Below are 14,198 nucleotides of genomic sequence, written 5' to 3'. Positions count from 1 at the left end.
GAGGGATTTGCTTTGCTGTGTCGTCATCGTCCCCTGCCCCATCGGGGAGATCCCGCTGGGAAGCAACAGGGTCTGCAAGAGGGATATGAAGAGGGTCCGGTGCCGAAAAGCAGCACCGGGAAAAGCTGCGGCACTCACACGGGCTTCACAGAGCTGATGGCGGTGGCTTACCTCAAGCTCAAAGACAAATCAAAAATAATCACAAAAAAAATCCACAAAACCCAAATCCAGGAGACAAAATCGCTCCACAAAGCCCCTTTTGGAAAAATAATTATCTTTAAAAGGGCTTCAGAGATTTATTTTTTTTTTCCTCTTAATATCCTCAATATGCTGCCGGCGGGGCTGCAAACTCCACAGGGCAATGGGTTTGATGGCAACTTGCTCTTGGTGCTTTAATTAGCGATTTTCACAAGGTGATAAGGAGCCTGTGCAGCAAATTAATCAACCTGTAGCGCCCAACCATGTCTTACAGAAGGGCGTGATCGGGGCTGAGATCATAGCAACAAAATTAATATGAAAGTATATATGATATAGTATACGTTATATACAGTATATATAATATAGTATATGTTATATACAAAATACATGATATAAAATATGATATAATATGAAGTTTAATCGAGTGCCGGAGTGGCTGAGCTGTGGGTGGATGGTCAGGTTGGTGTCTGGGTAGAGGCTGCAGCATCCCCTGGAGAAGAGGATGCAAAAAGAGAATAACCAAAAAAAGAGAAAAACCCCTCTTGGCATCCTGCTGGTGGCACAATCGCTTCACCTCCCGCCAAACCTGCAGAGCAAACGCTCCTGTTTGCGCTGGGGGGGGAGGAGAAAGGACCTTGTGCTATTTGTAAACGAAGCAGCCAGCCCTGAAGCAGCGGCCAACGCAAATAATACGATTTCTAGGTTGGACCGACACCGGCTGATGGGACTCCAACCTCTGTTTCCCAACCTCTGTGCAAGGCCAACAGCACAGAAACCGGGATAATCCCCCAGCTAACGAGGTCTCCTTCCCCATGCACTGCTTTTCCCTGCTTTTTTTAAAGGCTCGGAGGAAGTTTTCCCTCCTTCCACCAGCCTAGTGCCCCCTCGTTCCCCTTCATCCCCCACCCCCCTCTTTCCTTCTAGGATGCTCCATCCCTCGAGTGAGCGCTACTCACCACAGAAGCAAACCAGGTAGACAAGGAGCCATGCTCCTGCGAGGTGGCTGGGCAGGGACAGGAGATGACATCTGGAAACCCTCATGCTCGTCCCATACGCCTTCGGCCGGGTGAAGGTCCCCAGAGCGAGCGGCAAGCCGAGCTGGGTGTGCTGGGTGGCAAAAAGCAGGATTGTTCCCTCCGTTTCCCAGCGCTCAGCCCTCCCCCCAGCACTGATCCCTCCCTCCTTGCCACCCCCAGGATTTTGCCCTCGGGTTTGAAGAGATTTAAGCCACCCCCATCCCCACACCCAGCAGCAGGAGGGTTGGGGATCCTCACGTAAGGAGCGCTGCACCCACGGGAAACGCCCAGTTTCATCCTGCCAGGATCCAAAAGCCAACCCAGGGTGCTCCAGAGGGCGAGGTGCCTCCTTTCCCTGCCAAAATCAGGGATTTCCAGGAGCTGCGTACATCAGCCAGCACATTCCGCCCAGAGTCTGTCCCGAAGTCACGTCGCCAAAGCCGTGGCGTGTAGAAAACACAGGGCCTGGATCCTGGCGGTATCACGGAATATGAAAAATAAAGAATAAAAAGGATTAAAAAAATAAAAAATATTCCCCCAGATGAAAAATACGTCCAGAAAACGTGCTGAGGTTCAGCTGCAAAACCACTGAGGGTCTGGGCACCCCCCCGCTGCATCGATTCTCCTCTTTAATTGAAAAGAATTTAATTGAAGACAATTAATTGAAGAGAATTTGGGGAATTTCCAGACCGATCTCTGAGGTGGGCAACATCCAGCCCACGGCTAGATACCCAAAGATCCCGAGGGTTCTCGGAGAATCCAGGATTTTCCGGGAACAGGCTTGTCGGCTGCGAGCAGCAGGATGGGGGGCGATGGTGTCCCTGCGGTGGGACACGATGGGATCCCTGGGATGGTGTGCCACAGGATCCTCAGGATGGGGTGCCACAGGATCCTCGGGATCCTCGGGATGGGGCACCATGGGATCCTTAGGATGGGGCGCCACGGGATTCTCGGGATGGGATGCCATGGGATCCCTGGGATGGGGTGCCACAGGAGCCTCAGGATCCTCAGGATGGGGCACCATGGGATCCTCGGGATGGGGTGCCATGGGATCCTCGGGATGGGGTGCCATGGGATCCTCGGGATGGGGTGCCATGGGATCCTCGGGATGGGGTGCCACGGGAGCCTCAGGATCCTCAGGATGGGGCGCCATGGGATCCTCGGGATGGGATGCCATGGGATCCCCGGGATGGGGTGCAACGGGATCCCTGGGATCCTTGGGATGGGGTGCCACAGGATCCTCGGGATCCTCAGAATGGGGCATCATGGGATCGCCAGGATGGGGTGCAACTGGATCCTTGGGATGGGGTGCGATGGGATCCCCAGGATGGGGTGCAAGGGGATCCTCGGGATGGGGTGCCACGGGGTCCCCGGGATCCTCGGGATGGGGTGCCATGGGATCCTTGGGATGGGGCGCCATGCTAAGGACCCTGCGGCCTTTTCCCTTCTCAGCTCCTGGCCAGGGACTAGAATTTTACTTTTAACTCCTTACTTTTAACTCCAGAGGGCTAAAAGTAGGCTACACGATATTTCTCACTCAATCCCAGAAGTGTTCGAGCCAATCCATACCCTCAGCGGCTCTGGAGACACAGTCAATGCTTCTGACGGCCTCCATCCTCCTGGCGTCGCATGTTCAGCACATTCCCTGTCACACATCTGCTTTTCAACAAATTATTCACACTTTTGCCTCATTTCTCCACAAATTGGCCAACAGCAGTGAAGGCCACCACCACAAACCGCAGCAAAATTATCCCCAGCTCCCATCCTGCCTTCAAGCGTCTTCTTGACATGATGCAACGTTTTATCAGGGTTTATTTTGGTTTCCATCAGCTGCAGCACGTGGAGATGAGGATTTCAGAGAATTCCTTGGCAGCTGCCTGCTGGAAAAGGGGAATATTCCAAGCCAGCCACAGCGCGCCATGAATTTCCTTGCGTTGCATTGTCCAGACGCTTAGTTAGATGGCAAAAAATCATCTTTACTGAAGGCAAGTGGGTTATCCCAGTTGGAAACGCTACCCCGTGGCTGCCTTGCGGTCTTTAAACTTGCTGCCACCTTCCAGGGAGCGCAAAGAAATGAGTATGTGCCAAAAGCCGAGCGTCCTCAACCATTCTGGGAGGCCAGATGGGAGAAACAATCAGGACCTTCGTCTCCGGCTCGGTTTTCCCTGCTGGCTGTAACGGGATTTTTCCCCCCGGGACCAGAACGGAGACCCAAGACTCCGCAGAGGGTTCAGCCCACCAGGGCTGATGCACCCCTCAGCCTCTTCCAAGCGTCTGGAAACTCTCCTCCTCCCTTTCCAATTAATTAGTGGTCTGCTCCACCTAAATTAAGGGAAAGAAGACATCTGAAGGGATAAGTGGAGCTGGGGGGAAACCCATCAGCTGAAAAAAAGGATGGAGGAAGCTCAAAGCTTGATTTTTTTAAGTCTAAACAGCCTGATGCTGGCAACAACTCGGTTTTTTCCAACACCCCCGCTGCCCCCCATTCCCCACGGCACCACCCCCGGGTACCTGGGCTGCCACGGGCCCTGGGAGCCCGGTGGATCCATGGGGGATCTCTCCCGGGAGCCTCCGGATTTAACTTCTCCTAGGGGGGATCCCCAAGGGGCTCCCTCCCAGGAGATCATGGCCACCATGACACTCAGGAGACATCAAAATGGAGACATCAAAACCCCAGCCCCCTCAGCCCCCCCAACCCCTCCAAACCCCCCAACCTCCCGCCCCCCTGCTTCCCCCGACCCCCCCCAGCCACCCCAATCCCCCTCAGCACCCCAACCTCCTGCTCCCCCACTTCCCCTCACCCCCCTCAGCCCCCCCAACCTCCTGCCCCACCAGTTCCCCTGCCCCCCTCAGCCCCCCCAACCCTTCTGAGACCCCCAGGTCCTCCTCCGCCCCCAGCCCCCGAATCTCCATCAGCCCCCCCAACCCCTCCAAGCCCCCCAACCTCCTGCCCCACCAGTTCCCCCAACCCACCTCAGCCTCCCAAACCTTCCAAGACCCCCAGGCCCACCAGTTCCACCCTGTCCCCAGCCCTCAAATCCCCCTCAGCCCCCCCAACCCCTCTAAGCCCCCCAACCTCCTACCCCCCAGTTCCCCTGACCTCCCTGAGACTCCCCAACCCCTCAAAGTCCCCAAACTCCTGCCCCACCAGTTCCCCGACCCCCCTCAGCCCCCCAAACTCCTCCAAACTCCTGCCCTCCAGTTCCCCAACCCCCATTAGCCCCCCCAACCTCTCCAAACCCCCCAACCTTCTGCCCCACCAGTTCCCCTGACCCCCCCAAGTCTCCCCAACCCTTACGAGACCCCCAGGCCCCCCAGTTCCCTCCCTGTCCCCAGCCCCCAAATCCCCATTAGCTCCCCTAAACCCTCCAAACCCCCCAACCTCCTGCCCCTCCAGCTCCCCCACTGCCCTGAGCCTTCCCAAACCCCCATCAGCTCCCTCACGTCCTTCCCACTCCTCCCGGCCCACCTTCCCCCAACCCCTCCCAGCCCTCTAGCCCCCCCTCCCCCCAAATCCCCTGGCTCCCGGGGGACGGACACGCTGGGATACGCTCCCAGCCGAGCACCCCACCCCCCTCCCACTGTGCGTCCCCCCACGTGGTAGCGGCGACAACCACCCTCACCTCCCTCCCTCCCAGGTCAAGATGGCGGAGGCGGCTGTGGCGGGAACTCCATTTCCCAGCAGCCCCCGCGCGGGCCGGGGCCGGGGTCGGGCCACTGGTTGCGCACGGCACGGCGGGGGGGGGGCGTGGCTCGGCGCGCGGCGCGGCCCAGTCGTTGCGCCGCGGCGGCGGCGGCGGCGGCGGCGGCGGGGGTGGGCGGGCGTGAGGCGGTGGGAGGCCGAAGCGGGGCCCGGCCCTGCCCGGCCCTGCCCTGCCCGGCCCTGCCCCGCCGCGGCGAGGCCTCCCCGGTGCCGCTACCGGCAGGTAAAGCGGGTACCGGCGGGGGTGTTGGAGGGAGGGCGGTGGCAGGGCCTGCGCGGGGAGGGCGGGGCCTGGAGGGGCCTATGGGGAGGGGGCCGGGGCCTGAGCGGGAGCGAGGCAGGAGGGGGCGGGGCCTCGAGGGGGGTGTTTGGGTGGTGGGGGCGTGGCCTGGAGGGGAATGCTAGCTGGTTGGGGCGTGGTCTAGAGGGGGCGTGGTCTGGGGCACTGGCTCGTGGGGGTGGGGCTTAGAGGAGTGATAGCTGATTGGGGCATGGTGGGGGGCACTGGCTGTGGGGGCGGGGCCTAGAGTGAATACTAGGGGATTGGGGTGTGGTCTAGAGGTAGGCATTTGGCTGGTGGGGCCGTGGCCTAGAGGGGAATGCTAGGGGATTGGGGTGTGGTCTGGAGGGGGCAGGGCCTAGAGGTAGGCATTTGGGTGATGGGGCGGGGCCTAGGGATGGGGCGTGGTCTGGAGGGGGCATTTGGCTGGAGGGGGCGTGGCCTGCAGGGGAATGCTAGTTTATTGGGGCGTAGTCTAGAGGAGGCATGGCCTACAGGGGACACTGGCTGGTGGGTGGCCTGAAGGGATTTCAGGTGGGGGGGTGTGGCCTGGAGGAGGCATGGCCTGGAGGGGGGCGTTGGTCAATAGAGGTGTGTTCTGGAGTGGGCGTGGCTTCAGTGGGGTGTGGCCTAGAAGGAAACACTGGCTGATGGGGTGTGGCCTGGAGGGGCCACAGCCTAGCTGTGGGGCGTGGCCTAGAAAGGACACTGGCTGATAAGGGGTGGCCTGGAGGGTGCGTGGCCTTGGGGGGTGTGGCCTAGAAGGGACACTGGCTGATAAGGGGTGGCCTGGAGGGCATGTGGCCTTGGGGGGTGTGGCCTAGAAGAAACACTGGCTGATAAGGGGTGGCCTGGAGGGGGCGCGGCCTATGAGTGGGGGCATGGCCTAGAAAGGACACTGGGTAATGTGGGCATGGCCTGGATGGGGTGTGGCCTAAGGATGGGGGTGTGGCCTAGAGGGGCCACGCGGGGATGGGGTGGCCTAGAAGGGCCACTGGCTGGTGTGGGGGTGGCCTGGAGGGGTTGTGGCCTAGGAATGGGGTGTGGCCTAGAAGGGCCACTGGCTGGTGCGGGTGGCCCAGGGTGGGCATGGCCTAGGGATGGGGGAGTGGCCTAGAAGGGCCACTGGCTGGGGGGGGGGGCCTGGAGGGGGTGTGGCCTAGAAGGAAACCCTGGCTGATGTGGAGGTGGCCTGGAGGGGGCGTGGCCTATGAGTGGGGATGTGGCCTAGAAGGGCACACTGGTATGGGGGTGTGGCCTGGAGGGGAACACTGGCCAGGGGAGGCATGGCCTTCCCCAGGGAGGCCACACCCCCACAGTGGCCACACCCCCTCCTTCACCCTCAGCCCTTCCACATGGCCACAAGTCCCCTCTGAATGGGGGGTGTGGGGTGGGGGGGGTGTCTCACCCCGCCCATCCCTCTCGCATCTTTTCCCCCCCCTCCCCAGGGCCATCAGCATGGCGGGAGCAACGCCCCCAACGCCCCCATCTGTCTCCCGCACCGGGGCTCCAGATCAGCCCTACGCCTGCCGGGAATGCGGGAAGGCGTTCCGCTGGTCCTCCCGCCTGGCTCACCACCAACGCAGCCACACGGGCGAACGCCCCTACAAATGCCCCGAGTGCCCCAAAGCCTTCAAGGGCTCCTCCGCCCTCCTCTACCACCAGCGAGGCCACACGGGTGAGCGCCCCTACGCCTGCCCCCAATGCGGCAAAGCCTTCAAACGCTCCTCACTGCTCCAGACCCACCAGCGCGTCCACACGGGGCTCCGCGCCTTCGAGTGCGCCCAGTGTGGCCTCACCTTCAAGTGGGCGTCCCACTACCAGTACCACCTGCGGCAACACACCGGCGAGCGTCCCTACCGCTGCCCCGCATGCCCCAAAGCCTTCAAGAACTCTTCCAGCCTCCGCCGGCACCGGCACACCCACACAGGTGAGCGCCCGCACGCCTGCCCCATCTGCGGCAAGGCCTTCGCCCAAGCAACCAACCTGCGGCAGCACCAGCGGGTGCACACGGGCGAGCGCCCCTACGCCTGCCCCCAGTGCGGCAAGACCTTCACCCACTCCTCCAACCTCCTCCTGCACCGCCGCACCCATGCGGCCACCCGGCCCCACCAGTGCCCCAGCTGCGCCAAAGCCTTTGTCTCTGACGCCTGCCTCCAGAAACACCTGCAGAGCCATGCTGCCATGCCCCCGCTCCTCCCAGCGCCCACCACGACGCCGGACACCCTCTGGAGATGCTCCGCTTGCCCCTCCAGCGCCACCAGCGAGGAGGAGCTGTTGGGCCACCAAGACGGCCACTCGGGGACCCCTCCGGCCGCCCCCCACCATTGCCCTACCTGCGGCAAGACCTTCAAGAACAGCTCAGGGTTGGCGCGGCACCGGCACGGCCACGCTGCCGAGCGCCCCTTCAAGTGCACCCTCTGCCCCAAAACCTTCACCCAGTTGGCTGGACTCTTGACTCACCAACGCAGCCACCCCACTGCCGGCCCACCCTGTGTGTCCCTCGAAGCTCCTAATCCCCCCGTGGCCGTCCCGGAGCACCCACGGGTGCCCCCCGAGGTTCCTCATCCCCCCGTGGCACCTCAGTCCGCCACCCCGGAGCGTCCTTACCAATGCACCGAGTGCGGCAAAGCCTTCAAAGGCTCCTCGGGGTTGCGGTACCACATGCGGGACCACACGGGTGAGCGCCCCTATGCGTGCCGCGAGTGCGGCAAGGCCTTCAAACGCTCCTCGCTGCTCCAGACCCACCAGCGTGTCCACACGGGGCTCCGTGCCTTCGAGTGCGCCCAGTGTGGCCTCACCTTCAAGTGGGCGTCCCACTACCAGTACCACCTGCGGCAACACACCGACGAGCGTCCCTACCGCTGCCCTGACTGCCCCAAAGCCTTCAAGAACACCTCCAGCCTCCGCCGGCACCGCCAGCTGCACACGGGCGAGCGCCCGCACACCTGCCCCATCTGCGGCAAGGCCTTCGCCCAAACCTCCAACCTGCGGCAGCACCAGCGGGTGCACACGGGCGAGCGCCCCTACGCCTGCCCCCAGTGCGGCAAGGCCTTCACCCACTCCTCCAACCTCCAGCTCCACCGCCGCACCCACTCGGCCGCCCGCCCGTATCGCTGCCCCCTCTGCCCCAAAGCCTTCGTCATGGCCTCCTACCTCCAGCGCCACCTCCGCACCCACGCCCCCGGCCCCCGCGGCCCCCGCCGACGCCCCCCAACGCCCCCCGCCGAGGCGCAGACCTTCCTGCTGGTGCAGACCCCCCAAGGGCTGCAGCTCATCCCCAGCCCCCCCCCCAGCGCCACCACCGCCACCACCGCGGAAGCTCCTCCTACTGCCCACCCCCCCCGCTGAGCCCCCTGCCTTCACCCTCCTGCCCGCCGAGGGTCCCCCGGCGTGGGGGGGGAAGGGTCCCCAGGCGGTGGGACCCCCCAGTGGTGGCCAGAGCATCCTGTTGGTACCTGGCATGGGGCAGGGGCTGCCCAGCATCCAGCTCCAGGCGGTGGCGGGGGCACCGGCGGGGACCAGCGTCATTGTGCTGAGGGGTGGCATCGGTGGTGGTGGTCCCCCCCGCGGGCCACAGCCCCCCGAGGTCACCGGCGTCCAGCTGCAGGCCACCGAGGTGACCAACGTCCAGCTCCAAGCCCTGCCCCAACCCTTGGAGGTCACCAACATCCAGCTGCAGGCCGCTGAGATGACCAATGTCCAGCTGCAGGCTACCGAGGTGACAAGCGTCCAGCTCCAAGCGCTGCCACCGCCCTTGGATGTCACCAATGTCCAGCTCCAGGCCACCGACGTGACCAATGTCCAGCTCCAAGCACTGCCACCACCCTCCAAGGTGACCAACATCCAGCTTCAGGCCACCGAGGTGCCCCATGTCCACCTCCAGGCCACCAAGGTGCCCAACGTCCACCTCCAGGCCACCGAAGTGACAAGCGTCCAGCTCCAAGCCTTGCCCCAACCCTCAGATGTCACCAACATCCACCTCCAGGCCACCGAGGTGACCAGCGTCCAGCTCCAAGCCCTGCCGCCACCCTCCAAGGTCACCAACATCCAGCTCCAGGCCAGTGAGGTGACCAATGTCCAGCTCCAAGCCCTGTCACCACCCTTGGATGTCACCAACGTCCACCTCCAGGCCACCAAGGTGCCCCATGTCCACCTTCAGGCCACTGAGGTGCCCAGTGTCCACCTCCAGGCCACCGAGGTGACCAATGTCCAGCTCCAAGCGCTGCCACCACCCTTGGATGTCACCAGCGTCCAGCTCCAAGCCGGTGAGGTGACCAATGTCCAACTCCAAGCCCTGCCCCAACCCTTGGACGTCACCAACATCCAGCTCCGAGCCCTGCCACAACCCTCTGAGGTCACCAACATCCAGCTCCAGGCCACCGAGGTGACCAATGTCCAGCTCCAAGCCCTGCCACCACCCTCCAAGGTGACCAACATCCAGCTCCAAGCCCTGCCACAACCCTTGGATGTCACCAGCGTCCACCTCCAGGCCACCGAGGTGACAAATGTCCAGCTCCAAGCCCTGCCACAGCCATCAGAGGTGCCCAGCGTCCATCTCCCGGCCACTGAGGTGTCCAGCGTCCACCTCCAGCCTACTGAGATGCCCAATGTCCACCTCCAGGCCACTGAGGTGACAAATGTCCAGCTCCAAGCCCTGCCACAGCCATCAGAGGTGCCCAGCATCCACCTCCAGGCCACCGAGGTGTCCAACATCCAGCTGCAGACCACAGAGGTCCCCAATGTCCCTCTCCAAACCACAGAGGTTCCTGATGTCCGTCTGGAGGCTGCAGAGGTGCCCAATGTCCATCTGGAGGCCACGGAGGTGCCCGATGTCCATCTGGAGGTCACAGAGGTGCCCAACATCCATCTTGAGGCCACGGAGGTGCCCAGTGTCCATCTGGAGACCACGGAGGTGCCCAGTGTCCATCTGGAAGCCACGGAGGTGCCCAACATCCAGCTCCAGGCCATGGAGGTGGCCACCATCCAGCTGCAGACCACAGAGGTGCCCAACGTCCATCTCGAAACCACTGAGGTGCCCAACGTCCATCTTGAAGCCACAGAGATGCCCAGCATCCATCTCCAAACCACGAAGGTGGCCAATGTCCACCTCCAGGCCACTGAGGTGACGGACATCCATCACCAAACTGTAGAGGTGCCCAGTGTCCATCTTGAGGAGGCAGAGGTGACAACTGTCCAGCTGCAAGCCACTGAGGTGCCCAACATCCATCCCCAGACTTTAGAGGTGACAAATGTACACCTCCAGACTGCTGAGGTGCCCAGTGTGTGTCACCAAACCACCGAGGTGCCCAGCATCCATCTCCAAGTCACTGAGTTGTCCAGCATCCATCTCCAGACCACAGAGGTGACCGACGTCCATCTCCAAGACACTGAGATACCCAGTGTCCATCACCAGATGATGGAGGTGCCCAACATCCATCTCAAGATCACAGAGGTGCCCAACGATGCGAAGATGATGGAGGTGCCCAGTGACCATCTCCAGGCCACTGAGGTGCCCAGCACCTGTCACAAAATGATGGAGGCGCCCAACGTCCAACTCGGGGCCATGGAGGAGGTGCCCAATGTCCAGCTCAAGGCCATGGAAGAGGTGCCCAACATCCAACTCAAGCCCATGGAGGTGCCCAACACCCAACTCAAGCCCATGGAAGAGGTGCCCAACATCCAGCTTAAGACCGTGGAGGTGCCCAGTGTCCAACTTCAGACCGTGGAGGTGCCCAACATCCAAGTAAAGACCATGGAGGTGCCCAACGTCCAACTCGAGCCCATGGAGGAGATGCCCAACACCCAACTGAAGCCCGTGGAGGTGCCCAACACCCAACTGAAGCCCATGGAGGAGGTGCCCGACACTCAACTCAAGCCCACGGAGGTGCCCAACGTTCAACTCAAGGCCATGGAAGAGATGCCCAATGTCCAACTTAAGCCCGTGGAGGTGCCCAACGTCCAACTCAAGCCCGTGGAAGAGGTGCCCAACGTCCAACTCAAGCCCGTGGAAGAGGTGCCCAACGTCCAACTCAAGACCATGGAGGTGCCCAACGTACAACTGAAGCCCACGGAGGTGCCCAGTGTCCACCTCCAGGCTGCAGAGGTCCCCGATGTCCAGCCGCAGCCCCCCGAGGTGCTTCTGGCGGGGGGGGAGCCGTCCCCCTCCCCCCCCCCACGGCTGGCAGTGGTGGGGTCCACCGGGGGGCTGCCCCCTGTGCTGCTGCTGCGGGGGACAGGTGGGGGTCCTGCCCGCCTCTGCCTGCAGGCGCTGGCCCAGCTGCCCCCCCCCGGCTCCCCCCGCCTCCTCCTGGTGCGGGGGGAGCCGGGGGGGGCCACTGCTGGGGGGCAGCCCCCTACCCCAGCCCGGGGCGGGGCTGGGGGTGGGAGTGGTGGTGGTGGGACAGGGACGGGACCCCCTGCCCCCGAGCTGCCCAGTGTCCCCCTGGTTCACACCTTCTGAGGGGGGACCCCCGGACCCCACCCCCGCGGAGCCAGAGCTGGGGGAGGGGGGCAGGGGTCCCACTTTGGGGGGGGTGGGGCCGGACCCCCAGGGGCCCCCCCCGGGACCCCCAAGATGCCCCAGGGGCCCCTCCCCCAAGAACCACCCCAGGCTGCTCCACTACGCCCCCCATGAGCCCCCGCGGCGGGGGGCGGGGCCAGGGGCCGTGGGCGTGGTCAATAAACGGTGCCGCCCCCTCCTTGCACCATGTGGCTCTTCCTTGGGGGGTGCCATCGATGAGGGAGGGGGTGTTGCTAGGGGCGGGGCTGGGGTAGGGGCGGGGCTAGGGGGAGCGTTCCCACTGTTGATCTGTTGCTAGTGAGGGGCGGGGCTGTAGGCCTATTGTTAGGGAGGGGCGGGGCTAGGGGTGGGGTGGGGCTATAGGCCCATTGCTAGGGAGGGGCAGAGCGACAGGTCCATTGCTAGTGAGAGGTGTGGCTGGGGCAGGGCTGCTGCTATAGGCCGGTTGCTAGTGAGGGGTGGGGCTAGGTGGGGGCTGCTGCTATTGGCCCGTTGCTAGTGAGGGGCGTGGTGTGATTAGGGGCGTCTCCATGGGTGGAGGAGGAGGGGTTACTGGGAGGGCAGGGTAGTTACTGGGAGCACTGGGCGGGGACAGGACTGGGGGTAGGGGGTTGTGCATGGGGCTGTGGGGGAGGGCCCTGGCCCTCCTCCTCCCAGTATGGCTCCACTGGCTCCCAGTATGGCTCCACTGGCTCCCAGTATGGCTCCAGTATCCCCATCAGTGTGCCCCTGGGACTTCCTCAGTATGGCCCCAGTATCTCCCCTAGTATGGGCCCACTGACACCCAGTATGGCCCCAGGATAGCCCTACTGACTCCCAGTATGGCCTTGGTATGGCCCCGCTGACTCCCAGTATGCCCCAGTATGGCCCAAGCAGCTCCCAGGGTGCCCCTCAGCAGCTCCCAGTGACCCCAGCAGCCCCTGGTGACCCCCAGTGACCCCAGCAGCTCCCAGTGACCCCCAACAGCCCCCAGTGCCCCCCCTGGGGCACCCCCTGAGACCCCGCTGCCCCCTAGGCTGGGGAGGGGGGGGCACTGGGGTATGTGCTGGGCAGACTGGGCCCATACTGGTCAGACTGGTGTGCCCCCCCCGCGGTGCCCCATGGGTGCTGGGTGCTGAGCCAGGCACTGGGTGCTGAGCGGGGGTGGTGCTGAGCGCTGGGTGCTGAGCCAGCCCCCCCCCCCCCCCCCCCATGACCTCTCGACCTCGTTATGAAACAGCTCGTTAGTGCTAATCCTGCCGCCACCTGTCCTGTGCTCAGCACCTGGCGCTCAGCGCTCGGCGCCCAGCACTCAGCACCCAGCCCCGGGCACTCAGCACCCTGACCCTGGCACTCAGCACCCTGACCCCAGCCCCAGCACCCAGCCCACCCCGGGGGGGTGGGGTGCTGGGGGGCAAATACGGGGGAAGCAGAATGGGCAGTGGGGGGGGGGGGGGAGGGGCAGTGATGCAGCAGCTCGTGGGTCTGCACACCACGCTGTGCCCCCCCCCCGCGGGCACGGGGCCAGGGACAAGCTGGTGCCACCTGGCCCCGCCACCCCACCCCCACCCCCCACACCCCCCCCCGGCTATTTCGGTGCCCCCGCAGCTGTCGGTCTCCCCTCCCCCACACCTCGGCCACCACGCTCCCAGGCCTGCGGCCAGCAACAGGGGGGGCCCCCCCACCCCCCGGGGGGGGGCACAGGGCCGTACCCCTGGCCATGGGGGGGGCGGAGCAGGTGGGGTGGGGGAGGGGGGAGCAGGTGGGATGGGGAGGGGGGAGCAGGTGGGATGGGGAGGGGGGAACAGGTGGGATAGGGGGGACTGGGGGGGGGTGAGCAGGTGGGATGGGGGAGGGGGGAACAGGTGGGATGAGGGGGAGCGGGGGGGGGGGGCGCGGGGGGAAGGTGCCGTGGGAAACTGGGGGGGGGGGGAAGCGGGAACTGTGAAGTGGGAGGGGGATGAGAGGGGGAGGGGGACCTGCAGACCCCCCTGTGCCCATGGACCCCCTCCTGGGGTTAGTGGCATCCCCCCGGGTGTGTGAGCAACATGACTGGGCTGTGTCGCGACATGACCCCTGCCCTCCCTGCCCTCTCTGCCCACCCTGCCCTCACTGCCCTCCTTACCCTTCTTGCCCTCCCTGCCCACCCTGCCATCCCTGTCCTCCGGGGCCACCCTGCCCTTCTTCTACTCCTTGCCCACCCTGCCCTCGCTGCCCTCACTGCCCACCCTGCCCTCGCTGCCCACCCTGCCCTCACTGCCCACCCTGCCCTCGCTGCCCACCCTGCCCTCGCTGCCCTCACTGCCCACCCTGCCCTCGCTGCCCACCCTGCCCTCGCTGCCCTCACTGCCCACCCTGCCCTCCCTGCCCACCCTGCCTGCCCTTCCTGCCTTGCCCTCTCTGCTCTCCCTGCCCACCCTGCCCTCGCTGCCCTCGCTGCCCACCCTGCCCTCGCTGCCCTCCCTGCCCACCCTGCCCACCCTGCCCTCGCCTCGCTGC

At 64.1% G+C, this 14,198-nt stretch overlaps 2 protein-coding genes across 2 annotated transcripts in view; one reads left to right on the top strand and one right to left on the bottom strand.

Annotated features, from left to right (window-relative positions):
- LOC119148277 (deleted in malignant brain tumors 1 protein-like) overlaps positions 1-3,853 on the bottom strand; it is a 48,581-nt gene extending 44,728 nt beyond the window's left edge. Inside the window, exons 1-4 of the mRNA XM_037388245.1 lie at positions 3,726-3,853; positions 2,784-3,536; positions 1,604-1,686; positions 1,155-1,305 (exon numbers count right to left, since the gene is read on the bottom strand). Of these exons, the coding sequence (XP_037244142.1) occupies positions 1,155-1,305; positions 1,604-1,686; positions 2,784-2,829 (280 nt within the window). The 5' untranslated portion in view covers positions 2,830-3,536; positions 3,726-3,853. The remainder of the gene's footprint in view (positions 1-1,154; positions 1,306-1,603; positions 1,687-2,783; positions 3,537-3,725) is intronic.
- A 1,154-nt stretch (positions 3,854-5,007) lies between these two features.
- Positions 5,008-11,904, top strand: LOC119148386 (zinc finger protein 628-like). The gene is given in 3 exon segments (XM_037388467.1): positions 5,008-5,140; positions 6,646-8,509; positions 8,511-11,904. Coding segments are annotated over 2 exon segments (5,004 nt in total). The 5' UTR covers positions 5,008-5,140; positions 6,646-6,655; the 3' UTR covers positions 11,661-11,904.
- The last annotated feature ends 2,294 nt before the right edge of the window (positions 11,905-14,198 follow it).

The sequence above is a fragment of the Falco rusticolus genome, chromosome 5, assembly GCF_015220075.1.
Source record: "Falco rusticolus isolate bFalRus1 chromosome 5, bFalRus1.pri, whole genome shotgun sequence".
Taxonomy (NCBI): domain Eukaryota; kingdom Metazoa; phylum Chordata; class Aves; order Falconiformes; family Falconidae; genus Falco; species Falco rusticolus.
Note: the sequence above shows the minus strand (reverse complement) of the source record. Positions and strands in the feature narration are given on the sequence as shown.